Source organism: Scleropages formosus, chromosome 10 (genome assembly GCF_900964775.1).
Source record: "Scleropages formosus chromosome 10, fSclFor1.1, whole genome shotgun sequence".
In the NCBI taxonomy this organism is placed as follows: domain Eukaryota; kingdom Metazoa; phylum Chordata; class Actinopteri; order Osteoglossiformes; family Osteoglossidae; genus Scleropages; species Scleropages formosus.
The window spans coordinates 7,937,690-7,953,160 of record NC_041815.1 but is presented as its reverse complement, the minus strand read 5'-3'; the positions used below and the strand labels follow the sequence as shown (position 1 = coordinate 7,953,160).

The following is a 15,471-nucleotide window of genomic DNA, read 5'->3' as shown; positions in this document are numbered from 1 at the left end:
GCAATTACATAAATTCATGTACATCTTCCGTTGTTTCCTATCATATCTTCAAACTCAGACACATTTCTCGTACTGAATGTAATCCTTCAGACCACTCACTTGGTGGTTTCTACAGGTCTGGGGTCAAAGTTGCCCTCAGCATCTACAGATGCTTTCTTTTCAGTGTGCGAGTAGCTGGCGTCCACATAGTCTGGAGGTATGGCACCAGCAATGGCACAGATGCATGGCATGGCAATCTTGAAGAGCTCTGCATCAAATTTCTACAGAGGAAGAACAGAGAGAGGAAAAACCACCTTGAATTTTTAGCAGGTGTTACTCATCAAACATGTTTTTGACCAATACATACTGGATGTGTGAATCTGTTTAAGATTTGGGGCCAGATTTATCCAACTTTTATTCAGATTTATCGAAACAGTGTAAAATCTTCACCTGTGTTCTCTCAAAGAGATGAAAAATAGCATTCTAAACCCTTTGCCATGTTATCTTTTACTTCACATTTCAGTTGTGTCTAGTTGTTTTTTACTTTTAAACTATTACATCAAATTTTATTCCTCCAAAGTGGTATATCAGTGAATCACACTGCATCTTACAGCGGTGCACTGCATAACCTGTAGTAATTTGGGATAGAAGGACTCTATTAGGGTCAGTTTTCTTAAACTCTTCTCAGATAACTCACCTTATGTGCCAGTGACTCAAAGATCCCCCAGAAGAGCTTTCGTGAGAGATGCAGCTCCTCTTCTGAAGAAACGCCAAAGTTGGCCCAGCCATTAGGTAGGCAATAGTACTTCCAGCAACGCTCGTAATGGTTGGTCAAAAGCTGCACAGTAATCAAATCAATAACATTAACAGCACTAAAAACAAAAGTAATTTAGAATGTATTTAACTGAAATAATATTTAAATCAAGGTACAATGAAAAATAGATGCTCTTCATGTCACACTAAGGGACTTACAGTATATATACACAGTACATTTATTCATTTAGCTGATGCTTTTCTCCAAAGTGACTTACAATGGTAAGGTTACAATTTGGTTTAAGAGTTATAATTTGGTTTGGACATAAACCAAACCGTAGGAAATGAGTGCAAGCAAAGGCTACCTTAAGTGGCATCTTTGCATACTCATTGAGTATGGGCACATCAAACACCAGCCTCCTCAGCAGGTGTTGCAGCATGGATGGGCGAAGGTACCTGAGAGTGAAGGAACGAGAACACCAAGAATAAGGCACAAGAATATTCCTTTAAACATGCTAAGGATGGGAGAGTCAACCCACTTGCACAGAGACATGAGGCACTCCTCGATGATGTCCCTCTGGGCTTTGGTGAGGGCACGACCACGGGACAACCGATAGATCGTGTGCAGCATGGAATCAATCATGATGGCACGATGGTCGCTGCCAGCAAACAGCGGGGCACACTTGGTGACTAGTGGCAGCACAGCTGAGCACAAGTAGCGGTTTAGGGCCAGTGCCATCTCAGTGGTGCTGAAGGCAGCCTGGTAGATAGAAGGGCAATTTAGATTTTATCTGGGAACAAAATGGGTGAGAACTGAATAGTGCAGTAAAATAAGTGGAGGCCTGAAACACAGAAATTCAGAAGTATACAGACAGATGAGTAGAGAACAAAAGGTACACAGCTTGTGGATGACGATTATTGTACGTAGCTGTTCAGACCACACGAGAGACAACGACAAGACTTACTATGGCAAAACTGTGGATTGGAAAGACATAAATGGTGGTTACAGGAATACCAGGAACTCACCGTGTCAAGCGAGGCAGCTGCCCTCATGTCTGGCAAGAACCCCACCTCTAGCACATGCAGCAGGAAGTCCTGATTGTCAATGCCATACACTCTGTCCAGGAATAACACCATGGATGCCTTGTGGTCTGGCACAAAGCTGGCTGACATCTTTGGCTCAACTATGCTCTCATCTAAACAGTGGAAAAGTCAGAACCAAAAAAATGTTAAGGTTTCTGGTGTGTTGGCACAACAGGAGTGGAATCGCAGCTCAGTGAATAGTGCAGTTGCCTCACAGCATCTGGACAGTGCAAGAGGATAGAGGTTTGGTTTGATCCATACTCAGTCTTTGTGGAGTTTGCATGTTCTCCCTGTGTTTGTGTGGGTTTGATCTGGGTGCTCCAGTTTCCTTCTAAAGTCCACAGATTTTTTTCGAGTGAATTAGTTACTCTGGTATACAGATGAGTTACTCACTGTAGGTAGTGTATCTCTTATTGTTAGTCACCCCGGATGAAATGGTGCCAGCTAAATACTACATAGTATTCATCGTTAGTTTCTTTGGGGAAAAACACCTACTAAATGAAAAAATGTCAAATGTATTAAATTAGATTAAAGAGCTAGAAAGCTGAATTTTAAAAATACTGCTATAGTACTAGTTCCCATCTAGTACAGCAAGCACTGCTCACCTTTCCCAAAGGCTGGAATCTGAATAGGCAGGCTGATAACACCCACCAGGTCCTCAATGGGCACCAGGGATCTTAGAATCGCCCTAATCCTCAAGGCCTCTCCTTTGCCAGCCTGGATCAGCTGTGTGGGATACAGACACAGAGTAACAATTTTAAGATAGAATCTCAACTCACAGGACTTGGAATCCATCTCTGTCAGGAATCAATACTCAAGCCATTTGAACTATCTCAGATATTCCAGGGCTCAGCACACTGGAAAAACATGTGAAGCTACTCAGGAAGTTAGCCACTAGTGGAGAAACTGAAAACTGTACCTAGATTTTAATTCTCTCAGGAATAAAAATTCTGTGGCATTTACGTATGGAAAACATTTGAATTGTACTCACATGCATCTCAGGAGCACAACGCCCAAGAAGGTCAATGAGAGCTGAGTAGAAGGACATGATAGCATTCCCAAGATGCACTCTGTTCTCCTCTTGTTGCTCCCCTCCAAACCTAAGATGAAGAAACAAATGTATTCCCAAACTGCACCAGATGAGTTCATAGAGATTACAGGTGGTCATCTATCTTTATGTAAAACCTCTAAGAGAGATACTGTTTTCTGTTAGTGCTTCTCTCTCTTACATGAAGCGCCTGTCCTTCTTGGGTGTTGGCCCATCCCTGGCTGGGTCCTCAGAGATTTTGATAGCATCCTCTATGGCAGCCAACAGACCACTGCCTCCCTCACCCCTCAGGGCGGGGCCAAAACATTCGGGCCTCCGGATCAGGAGACGCACTACGACGTTGGCATTCTCCTCAACACTTTCCCCTGCAGTAGGGATCACCAGAGGCAGAGGCACCACATCAACATCATTAGTACTATGTTATCTGAACATTAATATTCTTTTAAACCAATTTGTATAAATAAAACTACTTTCTGGAACACATTCATGGAAGGAGCCTTTCTCGGAGGTTAAACAGTAAGGTTGAGTTTGAGTCTTAAACTTCATTATTATTCTGCTAACCACTCTTTCTTTAGCCCCTATATTAGTCTCAGCTACATTTCAGGCTGAAAGCAGGTCACAGGTGCAATGAAAATATTTGAGCATGAATGCGAGTTGGGGGTATACAGAAAACTGACCGTTAACAAACACGGCGAATCGAAGGAAGTCAAGGTATCTCTCCCCACCACAGGGGTTCCACCCAATGTCAGGGTAACCTTTTGACAGAAGTATTGGGCAGCTCTGCAGTCCGCAGCCTGCCAAGTATCTTACCACCTATGCAAGAGTTTTAAGATAATTTATATTAAAATATGTATTTAACTACTGCAGACAAAACACACAGAAAACAAGGGAGGCTAAAGTGTTAAGGTTTGGGAGAGTTCTGTTGCTGATTCAGATTCATGATCTCAGAGCAGTAACCCATAAAATCACATGACCCACAGAGATGTAATGAGCTGACCTTCTCTAAGTCCTGCTCCTGCAGAGCCAGGGCCAGCTCATTGTTGTCAATGCAGGACGCTGCTGCCACATCCAGAGGGGTTGAGCCACGCATTCCTAAAAGGACATGTTACAGAGAAGCTTACTAATCATGTAAATCATGAAAGACAGCCTAAGAGAAATTTCATACAATTTCATTGCTGATAATATCTGAATCTAAAGGGAATTCAGATCATAAAGCCTTTGTCAGGGGTTACGGAACCTCTGTTATCATCTGGATCCTCAATAGACCTGATACACCAGTGGCCATAATGTTTGTCAATAATGCTACTCAGTGGCCCTCACCAAGTCCAATGCCACTGTTCTCTAGCAGATAACTGAGGTGGTCAAACATTGAACGCTGGTTCTGTCGACTGATGCGACAGAAGTAGCAAAGGAAACGACAGCAGTTGGTCACCATCTGTGGGAATCTGATCTCCTGAAAAGAGAGAGGCAAATGGGGACAGACAGGGAGTAATTCAAAACAATGGGTGTAAAATTTCAGTAGAATTAACAGAAAAATCCACAAGGAGACATAAAATGAGGATGAACTCTTTGAAGAGATTTTAAAGCCAAAGGATACCTCTCCTCCAGCTCCCAGGACATTGACCATGACCTCCATGACAGTCTCATGCATGCCTAGTGCACGCATTAAGTTAGGGTGCTGGTAGAACACTTTGTTGTTCATAATGTTCCTAAGAAAAGGAAGAAGACATGAGTAATAGCTCTAACAGTTGTTCCAGTTTAGAAGAGCAACATCCAGCATTGTGCAGCAAATGATGAGTGAGATGTGTCCGTTACTTTTGCCTGTGTACTTACCCAATGCTTTGGATCATGAGTGTCTCTTCCTCTGGGCCCATCTGTACAATGAGAAGTGAACGGATCTGTCCCAGACATTCCAACAGGTCCATGGTGTCTTGGACGGACACAGCATTAATGGCATAGGCCTTAGGCAGCGCACGCATCAATTCCCCAAGTGGGTCATATTGCCGGTGCAGCAGGCTGAACATCAGCCGCACAAGCTCAGGATTCTGGATGAAGGACTCCTGCGCCCAGTGGATCATGGTGTGTGAGATGAGCTCCTGGAGGGTGCCTTAGAGGATAAGGTGCAGCAGGGAAGAAAAATAGCAAATCATTTTCCATTTGAGGGACATTAAGGAGGGCCTAGCATCACAGTGCAGTTTCAGATCATCATAAAAGTGCTCACAATAAAGAATAGAGGTTCACCCTGCCAACAGTTCTTACTGGGTTTGGGCTCCTCCTCAGGCTCAGGTTCTTCTTCTTCCTTTTTCTTGCGGAAGTTCTTGACCTTCTCCACCAGACTGAGCAGCCGTCCATGAAGTGATGTATCCACCTCCTCCTCTTCCTCCTCCTCCTCTATTTGAACACCTGAATTTGATACAGCAACAAGAGGCTTTATAGAATGTCTTAAGCACTTGTTCTCCATCTAAGAATCACTAATTCATTTGACTCATAGGAGTACAATGAATTGTGTCAGGTCTGTGTGGTGGCTTGGGCAAAGGGCCAGGACTGACCGCAATGAGACAGCAGTTCTTTGTGAAAATTCTGGAGGGTCTCACGGATTTCATCTGGGATTGAACACTTTTCATCATCTGACACATTCTTGCAGCTTGTGAGCAAAATAACCTGAATGGCAAACCAACACAGATAGCCCAGTTATGTATTTATCCCCTTCAGCGTGTACTGACAAAGTAATCCTGTGTGTAAGATGTGTACCTGCTCCAGAGGAGGTGAACGAAACTCGCGAGTCTTGCGGGCAGTCTCTGCAGCTGTCATGTTCACTGCCTGCATCAGGTCATTGTATCGCTGCTTCTGGTTGGCTTGCAATAACCTCACATAACTGTCAGAGAAGGCAATTATGGCTTCCACACGGTGGCGCAGCTCACAATCACAGAAGTACTGCAGAAGTGTACACATCTGGGATGGTGGAGAAGCATAATGAGTCAGCATATGGCAATCAGAGACATTCTACTGGCACAAACAGTACCAAGAAACCTACCTGCAGTTTTACAGTCTCTGGCAGCTTCATCTGCAGAAGTCCTTCCTCTGGACCAGCGTCTTCCTCTTTTGCTTCCCCTTCTCCAGCCCCAGATTCTTTTTCTTTTTCTTCAGCTGCCATCTCACCATCTACTTTCTCCCCCTTCGACTCTCCCTCCTTGTCACCGTGGCCCTCCTCCAGTTCCTCTTTACCAGAAACCAACTTCTTCAACTCTTCTTCCTCCTCATCTCCCACTCCCTCATCCACCAGCTCCCCTTCAAGCTCCTCTTCCTGCACTTTTGCCTCACCTCTTTCCTCTGTGGTGGCTCCCTCCTCTCCTTCCCCCTTCTCTCCCCCTTCTTCCTCCTCAGGTGCCTCTGCATCCCCACCCTCAGTGAAGACGCTTGGATCGATCATCTTTAGAATGTGCGTGACATCTTCATCGTCGAAAACGCCCATGATCAGGAGGGTGCTGATGAGCTTGAGAATGGGAACAAAGTGGAACTCCACACTACCCCCCACAGGATCTCGCATTGCTTGACTGCCATCAAACACAGCCTCAGTCAGCATGCTTATGGCTTTGATCTTCATGACCTGAAGAAACAACAACACGTGAATTCCAGCTTCAGACACTGCAGATAGTAAACTCAGTGCTGACCTTGACTTTCTGTGAACAACACCCACAATTCAATTTCAATACCTCACAAAAGGCTCACGCTGGACTGCATTTCTGCTGTAAAAATGTGTGTAATACAAACAATTTTTAAACTGTAAACTATTGTTAAACATTATTTAGCGAACACCTTTGTCTAAGGTGACGTAAAGTGTTTGCAATTCTTCTTTAAGCTACTCACAATGATATATCCCTTTCAAAAGATGGATAGTTTTTAACTGAAGCAATTCAGCGCAGGTGCTTTGCACAAGGCCACTGCAGCAGGACTGGGGGTTTGAGCCCAGGTCCTATGATGCAATGTGCCAGCTCTATAGACTATACTACCTACAACCCCCTCGACCCTAAACTGCACTCACTTTAAAGCATTTGCTGAGAAAACGATGTAAACTGCATACCTGTAGGGGAATAACGGGGCTAAGAGTATAAATATCCAGGTCAGTGCCTATAAAGCCCACTGGGGAGAAGTGAGGCTTGGGCCGAAGGCAAGTGGTCAGTCCCACTCCAGGGAAGGCGTGACCTTTCTCTTTGTCACCATAGAGGCTGATGCTAAGTGTCTCTTCCGTCATGGGTACAATAAACTCCCTATTAGTAAGGAGGCGGGCACGCTTGGCTGACTCCAGGTGCATGCTGATGAGGAGATCATAGTAGCCACTGCGCAGTGGGCCAGGAAGGTAGGTGCTTTCAATGGCATAGAAGAGCTGCGACTCATCCACATGACTGCAGAGGGCATGTGCCACACGGTTGTTACCCAGGGCACATACGGCGCAATAGAGCTTAAGCGTATGGTAGTGGAATTTCAGCATGTCCATTCGCTCAGAAAGCTCCAGGATGTCTATACATCTGTACAGAAAGAAATAAGCTTCATCAAGACTTAATAACCACAGATGTATAAATATTAACCTCTCAGACTGATGCAGGCCAACATTTGGAGGTCATTCAGCACAGGGAAAGAGACGGACACAGAATAATTTGGCCTGAGTGGAAAATCAGCTACAGTCATTAGTGAGTCAGTCTCAGAAACCACACCACCATCAAAAAGCACTCTTCTCATGGACTCCCACCTGTTCTCCTCAGGGATGTGGAGGGCCATCAAAGTCAGGGGTTCAGTGCACTCCACCATCCAGCCATGCCGCTCGCTCACCCGGGTGACCTCCGGTGTGAGGAAGAGGTTGGGTACGCGGCTCCATATCACAGGTGTCAGCATCTGGAAGTCTAGCCGTGGGGGGCACTGCGGGACTGAGTTTTTGCACTCACTATGGAACATGGCAGCTGAAAGGGGCATTATGTTCTTGATGGAAGAAACAGAGGGAAACACAGGAAAAGAAAACATTAAAATCCAGTACTGAGAAAAGCTCTCAGTTCAAGTACATTGTAAAACATTCATATTTGACAGAAACAGAGAGGTTCCTGTAAGGTTAGTCAAAAAAGTCTCAGAAACACAGAACATCCAAAGAACTAAGACAATCATTCAAGAGATTCACACCTTGAGCTTGCCCAGCTCCACCTGCAGCATATTCTGGCTGGAAGGAAGAACAAACACAGCCGGGAAAAGCTTGGTGTTGGGCTCCACCTGAAAAACAGCCTCACTTCATTACATCTTCAAAAAACAGATGACACTTCCACAGAGACACACCTCTACCTAAAGATCTCTTAAAGACACATTCCGTCAACTTAGCTCACCTGGAAGAAGGTGTTAACTTCTTTCCCATTGGCTGTGAAGTTCAATAAGCCAGTTGCCAGATCAACCAAACAACCAATTACCAGGTCTTCCTGACTGAAGCGGGCCTGCTGAGAGCTATTGCTGAATTCTGCTCCCCACACCATGTAACAGTTGCTATGCTTCATACTAGGATAGGACAAGAGAGGAGACCCAAGGAATGAAAGAGCATAGTTTCTGTTTTACTGTCTGTATTCGTGCATACCTGTACATAATTCACCTGTCATGAATGTTGCCTTTTTCATCACCGACAGTGACCGTGACGGTGCGTACTTTGCTGAGTTCAAAATTAAGGTCATACTGGTGGAAATCAGGGGTGACCCAACCAACCCACACACCACTGGGTTCCTGTCCAGCAAAGATGCGCACTGAGTAGAAGTACTGCAGAAAAAAGGGACAAGCAGAATTTTTAGGAACAGTCAGAAGAGTTCTCTTGGCTTTCACATTTCAGCATTGGCTGGAATGTGGTAAAGGCAAGCAGCTCACTGTAGTGGTGCTGAGAATAATTTCCGGGTCATCTCGATCATCAGGTACAACATCTTCAACCAAGCGAGGTACTGTTGGTACCACCGGAGGTGGCGTAATCAAGGCAGCCTTCTTGGCTTTGAATAGGAACCTAGAAGAAACAGGAAAATAAGTAGAATTCAAAATCATCTTCACCTCCTTAATTCTCCTTTATCTTCATCCATTTTTCCCCTCTTTCCTCACCCCCTCTTCTTGGTCTTCTCTGTGGTGACGTCCTTTTCATTCTCTCCTTTGACAGCTGGAACCTCCTTAGCGACTGAAGGCTCCTTCTCCTCCTGCTCCTTGCGGCTAGCTGACTTCTTCAACACCTCAAACTCTGAATCAGGCTCCACCTCCAGGGCTTCATCTTCAGGGATGGTGAGGGCACGGGTGAGGGGTGTGGTCCCCGCTGGCACCTTGAAGGTCTCATAGAACTGCACTGGTACACTCATCCGCATGAAAAGCATGTCCGTGTTGGCATTCTGAGAACCAAAGGTCTTATGAGTCAGCTTCAGACACGGTGGGCTGTCCACTGTCCCATCCACACGAGACACCTGCAATAACAGATACACGCTTTCTGAACCGCTTGTTCCATGCGGGGTCATGGGGAACCGGAGCCTACCTGGCAACACAGGGCGCAAGGCCGGAGGGGGAGGGGACACACCCAGGACGGGACAATAACAGATATTTTATTTTATTAATGGAAAACTGGCAAGCAATGTTGTTAGAATGTTTAATGTATTGACTTTTTCTGTTTTTTGTCTATGGGATATAAGACTCAAATGTTTTTCCTAATACGAAGAACAACAAACCTCAATGTGATTATGGTCAGCAGGTACAGGAAGAAACTGTGGCAGGCTCTTGCTGAACCACATAGTAATATCCCTCTTCATGTTGATGGCGAAGGGCTCAAAACCTTCCTGCAGGCCACAGATGGTAAAATAATGTAGACTGCTGACGTTCTGGCCCAGGTTGATTCTGCCCACTTGGGAGGGACCCAAACTGCAGACTGGGATGAAGCCTGGTAGGAAACAGTAAGATTGAGCTATGGGGCCACCACATGCACAAACACCTTTGACTGACAAGTTTCTTATGAGCAAGCATGGTTGATCCACTTATCCATCCCTCCCTTTTCCCTATAAATATCCAAATGTTGCCCTCTTTCCTTTTTACCTTCTCCAACCTCAATGTCCTTGAAAGCCATCTCAGAGCCAGAGTCACTAATCAGCATCTCTCCATTGAGCGTAAACATGATATTCATCTCACTCAGGTCTATCATACAGCCAACCACATCACCCGGCTGCCATTGTCGGCCAAAAGGCTCATTGCCAATGTGCCATCGCTGAGCCTGTGGGGAAGTATGATGGACTGATAGTACTTAATGGGTTAAAAACTGATGTTCAACAAGATTAATGGGTTAAAGATTCATATTTAACTAAGATTACTTTATGAAATTTAATTAAACTATCTGTAATTAATAAAAAGTGAATTAAGAATTCTAACAGATGGAAACAATCCTTACCTTATTGCCATTGAAGACGTAGGCCAATTCATCTGCTCCTAGCTCAGTGTCTGCTCGGACACTGGGTCGTGCCCAGCCCACCCTCATCTCACCCACTGTCACAGCTTCAAACTCAAAGTACCACTTCCCCTGGGTCACAGCATATGACTTCTCGGCCCTGAACAGACGGATCTTGTCCCCGCGGGCACTTTCAACTCCGTGGCCACCTACCGATGAGGAAGGCACAGACGGACAAGGTGTGGACAGGAGCTTGGGGAAATGCGCACAATCTTTACATGGTGTCATGAGCACTGAAATAAGGCCGTCAGTCTACTAATTAGCACGTTGGTACTACATAATGAAGATATACTTCCACCATTTATTGAACTGACAGCATTAACAAAAAATGGAATAGGAAAGAAATAACCCTAAAAGGCCCTAGATCTTAAGAGGATGAACTCACTGCTCTCCTGGTCAGGGGGCTCAATGTTATAACCATAGCCAATGAGGGTACGCACAGCGGCGCACACACTGTCACGATTCGTTTTCTTGGTTCTCTCATCCAGCAAATTGTATGGAACCAAACGTGGGTTGCGTTTGTTCATGATGTCCTGGTGAGAGGGAGAGCATTCTCTCAGGTCTCAATACAATCCATTTATATTATGCCATGAAGTCACAAGTCATCCAGTTGTAAGAAAATGAGAGGACGGGCACCTGCACAATGCTGTAAGTCCAGCCCTGCCGAACCCGATCCCGTGCCCACACATTGTGCCCATTCTCTGCCAGTTTCTCCACTAAGGTGTTCTGGTTGGGTGTCAGCTTAACATGGCTGAGGTCCAGGGGGACAGGTTTGTACCCATTGCTCATCATATAGCTGATTAGTGACAAAGTGTTGAGAGAAGAGAAGATGTGAGAAGATGTATCATGATGATGTTATATGTGCTCCCGAGCTGCGATTTGTCAGAATACAGTACTACAAATGCAAAAACAACTTAAAAGGTGTAGAGCAAGAACGCTGTGATTTAAAGCTGATGTATAAATAGCTTTAGTTTGGATATGATCTGAATGAAATCATTACTAGTATAACTATTTCAGCATATCATTGCTATCTCTTATTTGGTACAGGTGAAAACTTTTACATCATACAGCAACCATTGCTTACGTTTTTGGAAGTTTGATCTTTCTTAGGTTCTCCTCTGCCTTTTCATCTCCCATACCCACATGGCATCCAAGTGCAAGCAAAGTCCTGTAAATTAATAAGAAAGAAGCATGAGCGTGACTAACGTTGTGTCCACTTAATTTTAATGTGTTACCCAGTTGACCCTGAACTGACTTAATGGTTTCCCCGGACATCTGGAGGTTGTAGTTCCTTTCAGGTTCTGGGAGGCTCTGGAAGTCTACCAAGCAGGGGTGTAGCTTCTTATTGTCATCTCGGAACTAAATAAGGAATACAAGCAGAGTTGTCTGAAAATCTTGTCATTTTTCCACCACAATTCCCAGATCTTCCTTAGTGCAATTACTGCTGCCGTTGCACCAAGGGCCATACCACAGAAGGAGCTTACCTCTCCATAGGTCCAGCCTTGTTCAATGCGAGTGACAGCCCAGAGCTCATGAATGTTCTCTGCCAGCTTCTCCCGGATGCGCTCCAGATGTGGGGGCAGCACAATCTGGAAGGAGAAATGCAGCGGTCACTAGCAGTTGAGATGAAGAAATAAGTATGACGGCAATGTATAATCAAAAAGAGGACAGTGATGGGCAACAGGAGAAACGGAAACAGCAGGAAAAGTGCAATGACCATAAGACAAGTTAAGAATAGGTAAAGGAGTTTAGTGGACAGCAGAGAAATAGAGGAGTGTAATACAAAAGCAACACGGAAATCTTACAGAGAAAATACAACAGCGGGTGTAACAGACTACTAGAGAGTACAGGACAGCATGTGTGTCTGGTGCAGCCAGCTGGGTGCGGCTTGTACCTGTATGGTGTCCACAGGGCAGGGTGTGAAAGAGGTGTTGGTAAGTGACTGCATGGGTCCCAAAAGGTTGCAGATGCCATTAAAGTCACGCTTATACTCTTTGACAGGCTCAATGCGCATCCTCTCCTTAGGCAGCAGGGCCTCATAGCAGGGAGCATAACCAGGGGGCGGAAGGAATTTGAACTCCCCGTGACGGCCGCCTAGGAGGAAACGTGCTCTTGGAGAGCAAGCAGAGAAGGAGGTTACCTTCCTGGCAGATTACTGTTGCTTAACGTAAAGCAAACTAAAGGCTGTAGGTTTTCAGAATGTAGCACTGTTTCTTTCTTAAACAGTCAGTTATTTATTTTCAACTTCAGCTGCTCCATCAATATTTCCCAAGTGCACCATTGTTTTATCACCTGTCCTAATCACATGCACTGAAACATCTTCTGCTTTCCCTGAACTGCCTGTCAGTTACACCCATTCTTCTGAGGATTTTTTCCAGTGCCTCCAGGTTCTTACTTTATGCCAGCAGAGAAGCTGATAACAGGGAAGAAGAGCCCATCCACATTGAAGTTCTCAAACATGCCCTGAACAGGATGGCCGTTGATACGGAAGGAGATGCTAGGGACACTGAGGTCCAGGCAGCAGCTGACTACGTCGTCTCCCGCCAGGATATGCTGATTGGGTGAGGCCACTGCACGAGGGACGTGCCCTGGAGTGACAGTCAAGTCAGCATATATGTAAACCCAAGAATCTCTGTTAGCAGAAAATACAGTCCCACCTCACCTGACCAAAGGTGCAAGCCATCAAAGCCATACGAGTAGAGATCATCGCCGACGCCATTGCCCCCCCAGCCTTCTCCGCCACCTGGATAGGGGCTGTAGCCAACAGTCAGAGCCCAGCCAACACGCAGCTGAGCGGCCTGAGCTGTCACGAAGGGCTCCACATAGTCCACGATCATCTCAAAGTACCACTTCTTGTACTGTGTGGATCCTTCACATGTACCCAAGAAGATGTTAGGTCTCATACTGGTGAGAAGAAAAGATTAAAGTAGTGAGAATCTTGTGAACGTAACTTTTATGTATTTCCAGCTCTACGAATCTATATATCTTGCATACATCTTACATATTCACAAAATTAAATCAGGAGGGTACAGTAGGAAGTTTTTTCCTGGAATTCAAGCCCAAATCTGTCTGCTATTGAATTATTTTTTTTTTCATTTAGCATGGTCTTTCTGTAAAGTAACTTATAATACAAGGTTTGAATGCTAAGTTTCTTAATTTACACAGGGGGGTATTTTTACTACAGCAGGAGGTGGGAGTCAAACCAAGGGTTTTTTATTCCAACACAATAGCTGAAACCACTGTGCTAACTGCTACCACGCGTCACTCTAATTACTCAACTGCTAACCTATCTGCCATAAACAAGGAAGCTTTACACTAAAATTATTTTATTGCCCAAAGAAAAGATTATTTGCAGCTTTGGATCTACATTTCACTAAATGTCCTACATTGAATAAAGCTACTGACATCTCACCTGGTGACATAGTTGACGATATTGGTCTGGAGCAGGAGATCTCGACCTGGCAACAGGTTTTCTGTGATGAGGTTCTGATTGGACCTCACAGCCACACCATTGCACACACATAGAGAGCGCAGCACATCCAGTACCTGAGTGGGAGAGAGACAACACATGTGGTCCAGCCAGTCCCAATCTGCATAGAGAACTTATGTGAGTTTCAGCCACTGACCTTGTGATTGCGCCCATGCTTATCCAGAAGGGAGATGATGGATTTGATGTGATTCTCCTGGATGATGTTCAGAACTTCCGGGCTCTCAATTAAAACACAGTACAACACTTCAAGAATGCCTACAGAAAAAGAATGCAAGGACAGGTGAAACACATAGTATTAGTGTATTAGTGTGAGTATTAGCTCATTCAGGCGAGATTGTATGAACAGATGGTAGGTTATGTGGACGAATTTGTTTTTTTTTTTTTGGTGTGAGTTACCTCCGGAAGCTTCCAGACGATCCAGTTTGCTGACCAGCCAGTCAAGATTATCACAAAATAGTGCACAGTTGGCCCGATTTCCTCGGATAAGAGATGCTTTGGAAAGAGAAAATAGAAAAAAATTGATAAGCATTGCATCATTTGCCCTGAACTTGGTGTGCATAAAATATTTCATATATATATATATATATATATACTGTATATGGTACATGGACTTCTTACATCTGTAAGAAGGTTTACAAGAAATATGGTAGCAAGTGTGTAAGATGATGTAGAAGGGGTCATGGTGAGACACGTGGGATCGTACCCAGCAGTTCGTACAGCAGGTTGACGATCTCCTTCCAAAACTCTCCGGCCTCCTCTCCAGCAAACTCAGCAAAGTGAGCAGATGTGTTGTAGACATTTAGCCGGTCGACACAGTTCAACACTAGGGTGATCATTCCCTGAGCACAGCAGGGTGAGTATACAGTGACTTTACAAGAAAGTAAATAGCAGATGAGTACTAAATAAATAAATAATCAATCCCATTGAAATAAAGACATGAATACAGCAGATCCCAGGCCAGACAGTTATGTTCCCTGACCTCCTCCTGGAAGAGGTTCTGGCGATTCCGAAGGGAGCGCAGCTTCGTTTGTTTCTCCTCGTGCTCCAGGTCCTCCTCTGGGTAGCGGAAGTAGTGGATGAGGTCCTGAAGTGAGAGGACAACGCTGTCCAGGGGCAGAGTCAGTGGTGTTGGAGTCTTGTTCTTCGCGCTCAGGGAGTCCAGTTCTCTGGGTCAGTCAGAAACATGAAGAAAACAGGGTTACATTCAGTTTGATATTGTCACAATAAACTTTGCAAGGTGTCCTTTGTTCCCTATAAATTGTGTTTCAAGTATTTCGATCCTCTCGGACAAAATCAGGTCACAATCAGGCATTGTAAATGTAAACTTCTTATGGGTCACTCTTGAAAATAAAGTCAGAACAAAAGGACAAACAAAGCACACACTCTGTACACAGCCTGATCGGAAATAACATCTCCAAGGTAAAATTTCACTGCATTTGAGAAAAAAAATGTATCTGGGGTAGTGGTTGAGAGCGGGATTAGTGGTCATACTTGATGAACTGTGTGAAAAGGCCCGTGGTGCTGTATATCATGCGGGCTGCTTGTGACTCCTCCATCTGTGAGCGGGACGGACACAGTCCATCGTCCATGTGTCCCTCCTGGTGCAGGATGGCCTGAGAGATGAGACAAATT

At 44.9% G+C, this 15,471-nt stretch overlaps 1 protein-coding gene across 6 annotated transcripts in view; it reads right to left on the bottom strand.

Moving 5' to 3' along the window:
* Nucleotides 1–15,471, bottom strand: part of ryr1b (ryanodine receptor 1b (skeletal)) — a 67,985-nt gene that overhangs the window by 35,201 nt on the left and 17,313 nt on the right. For all 6 annotated transcript variants that reach the window (XM_018764375.2, XM_029255663.1, XM_029255664.1 and 3 more), the window contains 41 exons: nt 15,331–15,452; nt 14,819–15,005; nt 14,543–14,678; nt 14,236–14,331; nt 13,976–14,094; nt 13,762–13,895; nt 13,012–13,253; nt 12,745–12,937; nt 12,244–12,460; nt 11,834–11,938; nt 11,605–11,708; nt 11,434–11,517; nt 10,986–11,145; nt 10,735–10,882; nt 10,293–10,498; nt 9,944–10,118; nt 9,583–9,791; nt 8,975–9,324; nt 8,753–8,882; nt 8,487–8,647; nt 8,230–8,395; nt 8,033–8,119; nt 7,611–7,837; nt 6,945–7,389; nt 5,898–6,470; nt 5,615–5,815; nt 5,413–5,524; nt 5,123–5,266; nt 4,697–4,970; nt 4,461–4,572; nt 4,184–4,316; nt 3,861–3,955; nt 3,541–3,676; nt 3,045–3,228; nt 2,807–2,915; nt 2,421–2,541; nt 1,759–1,928; nt 1,272–1,492; nt 1,098–1,188; nt 677–817; nt 100–260 (listed from right to left, as the gene is read on the bottom strand). In XM_018764375.2, the coding sequence (XP_018619891.1) occupies nt 100–260; nt 677–817; nt 1,098–1,188; nt 1,272–1,492; nt 1,759–1,928; nt 2,421–2,541; nt 2,807–2,915; nt 3,045–3,228; nt 3,541–3,676; nt 3,861–3,955; nt 4,184–4,316; nt 4,461–4,572; nt 4,697–4,970; nt 5,123–5,266; nt 5,413–5,524; nt 5,615–5,815; nt 5,898–6,470; nt 6,945–7,389; nt 7,611–7,837; nt 8,033–8,119; nt 8,230–8,395; nt 8,487–8,647; nt 8,753–8,882; nt 8,975–9,324; nt 9,583–9,791; nt 9,944–10,118; nt 10,293–10,498; nt 10,735–10,882; nt 10,986–11,145; nt 11,434–11,517; nt 11,605–11,708; nt 11,834–11,938; nt 12,244–12,460; nt 12,745–12,937; nt 13,012–13,253; nt 13,762–13,895; nt 13,976–14,094; nt 14,236–14,331; nt 14,543–14,678; nt 14,819–15,005; nt 15,331–15,452 (7,181 nt within the window). The remainder of the gene's footprint in view (nt 1–99; nt 261–676; nt 818–1,097; nt 1,189–1,271; nt 1,493–1,758; nt 1,929–2,420; nt 2,542–2,806; nt 2,916–3,044; nt 3,229–3,540; nt 3,677–3,860; nt 3,956–4,183; nt 4,317–4,460; nt 4,573–4,696; nt 4,971–5,122; nt 5,267–5,412; nt 5,525–5,614; nt 5,816–5,897; nt 6,471–6,944; nt 7,390–7,610; nt 7,838–8,032; nt 8,120–8,229; nt 8,396–8,486; nt 8,648–8,752; nt 8,883–8,974; nt 9,325–9,582; nt 9,792–9,943; nt 10,119–10,292; nt 10,499–10,734; nt 10,883–10,985; nt 11,146–11,433; nt 11,518–11,604; nt 11,709–11,833; nt 11,939–12,243; nt 12,461–12,744; nt 12,938–13,011; nt 13,254–13,761; nt 13,896–13,975; nt 14,095–14,235; nt 14,332–14,542; nt 14,679–14,818; nt 15,006–15,330; nt 15,453–15,471) is intronic.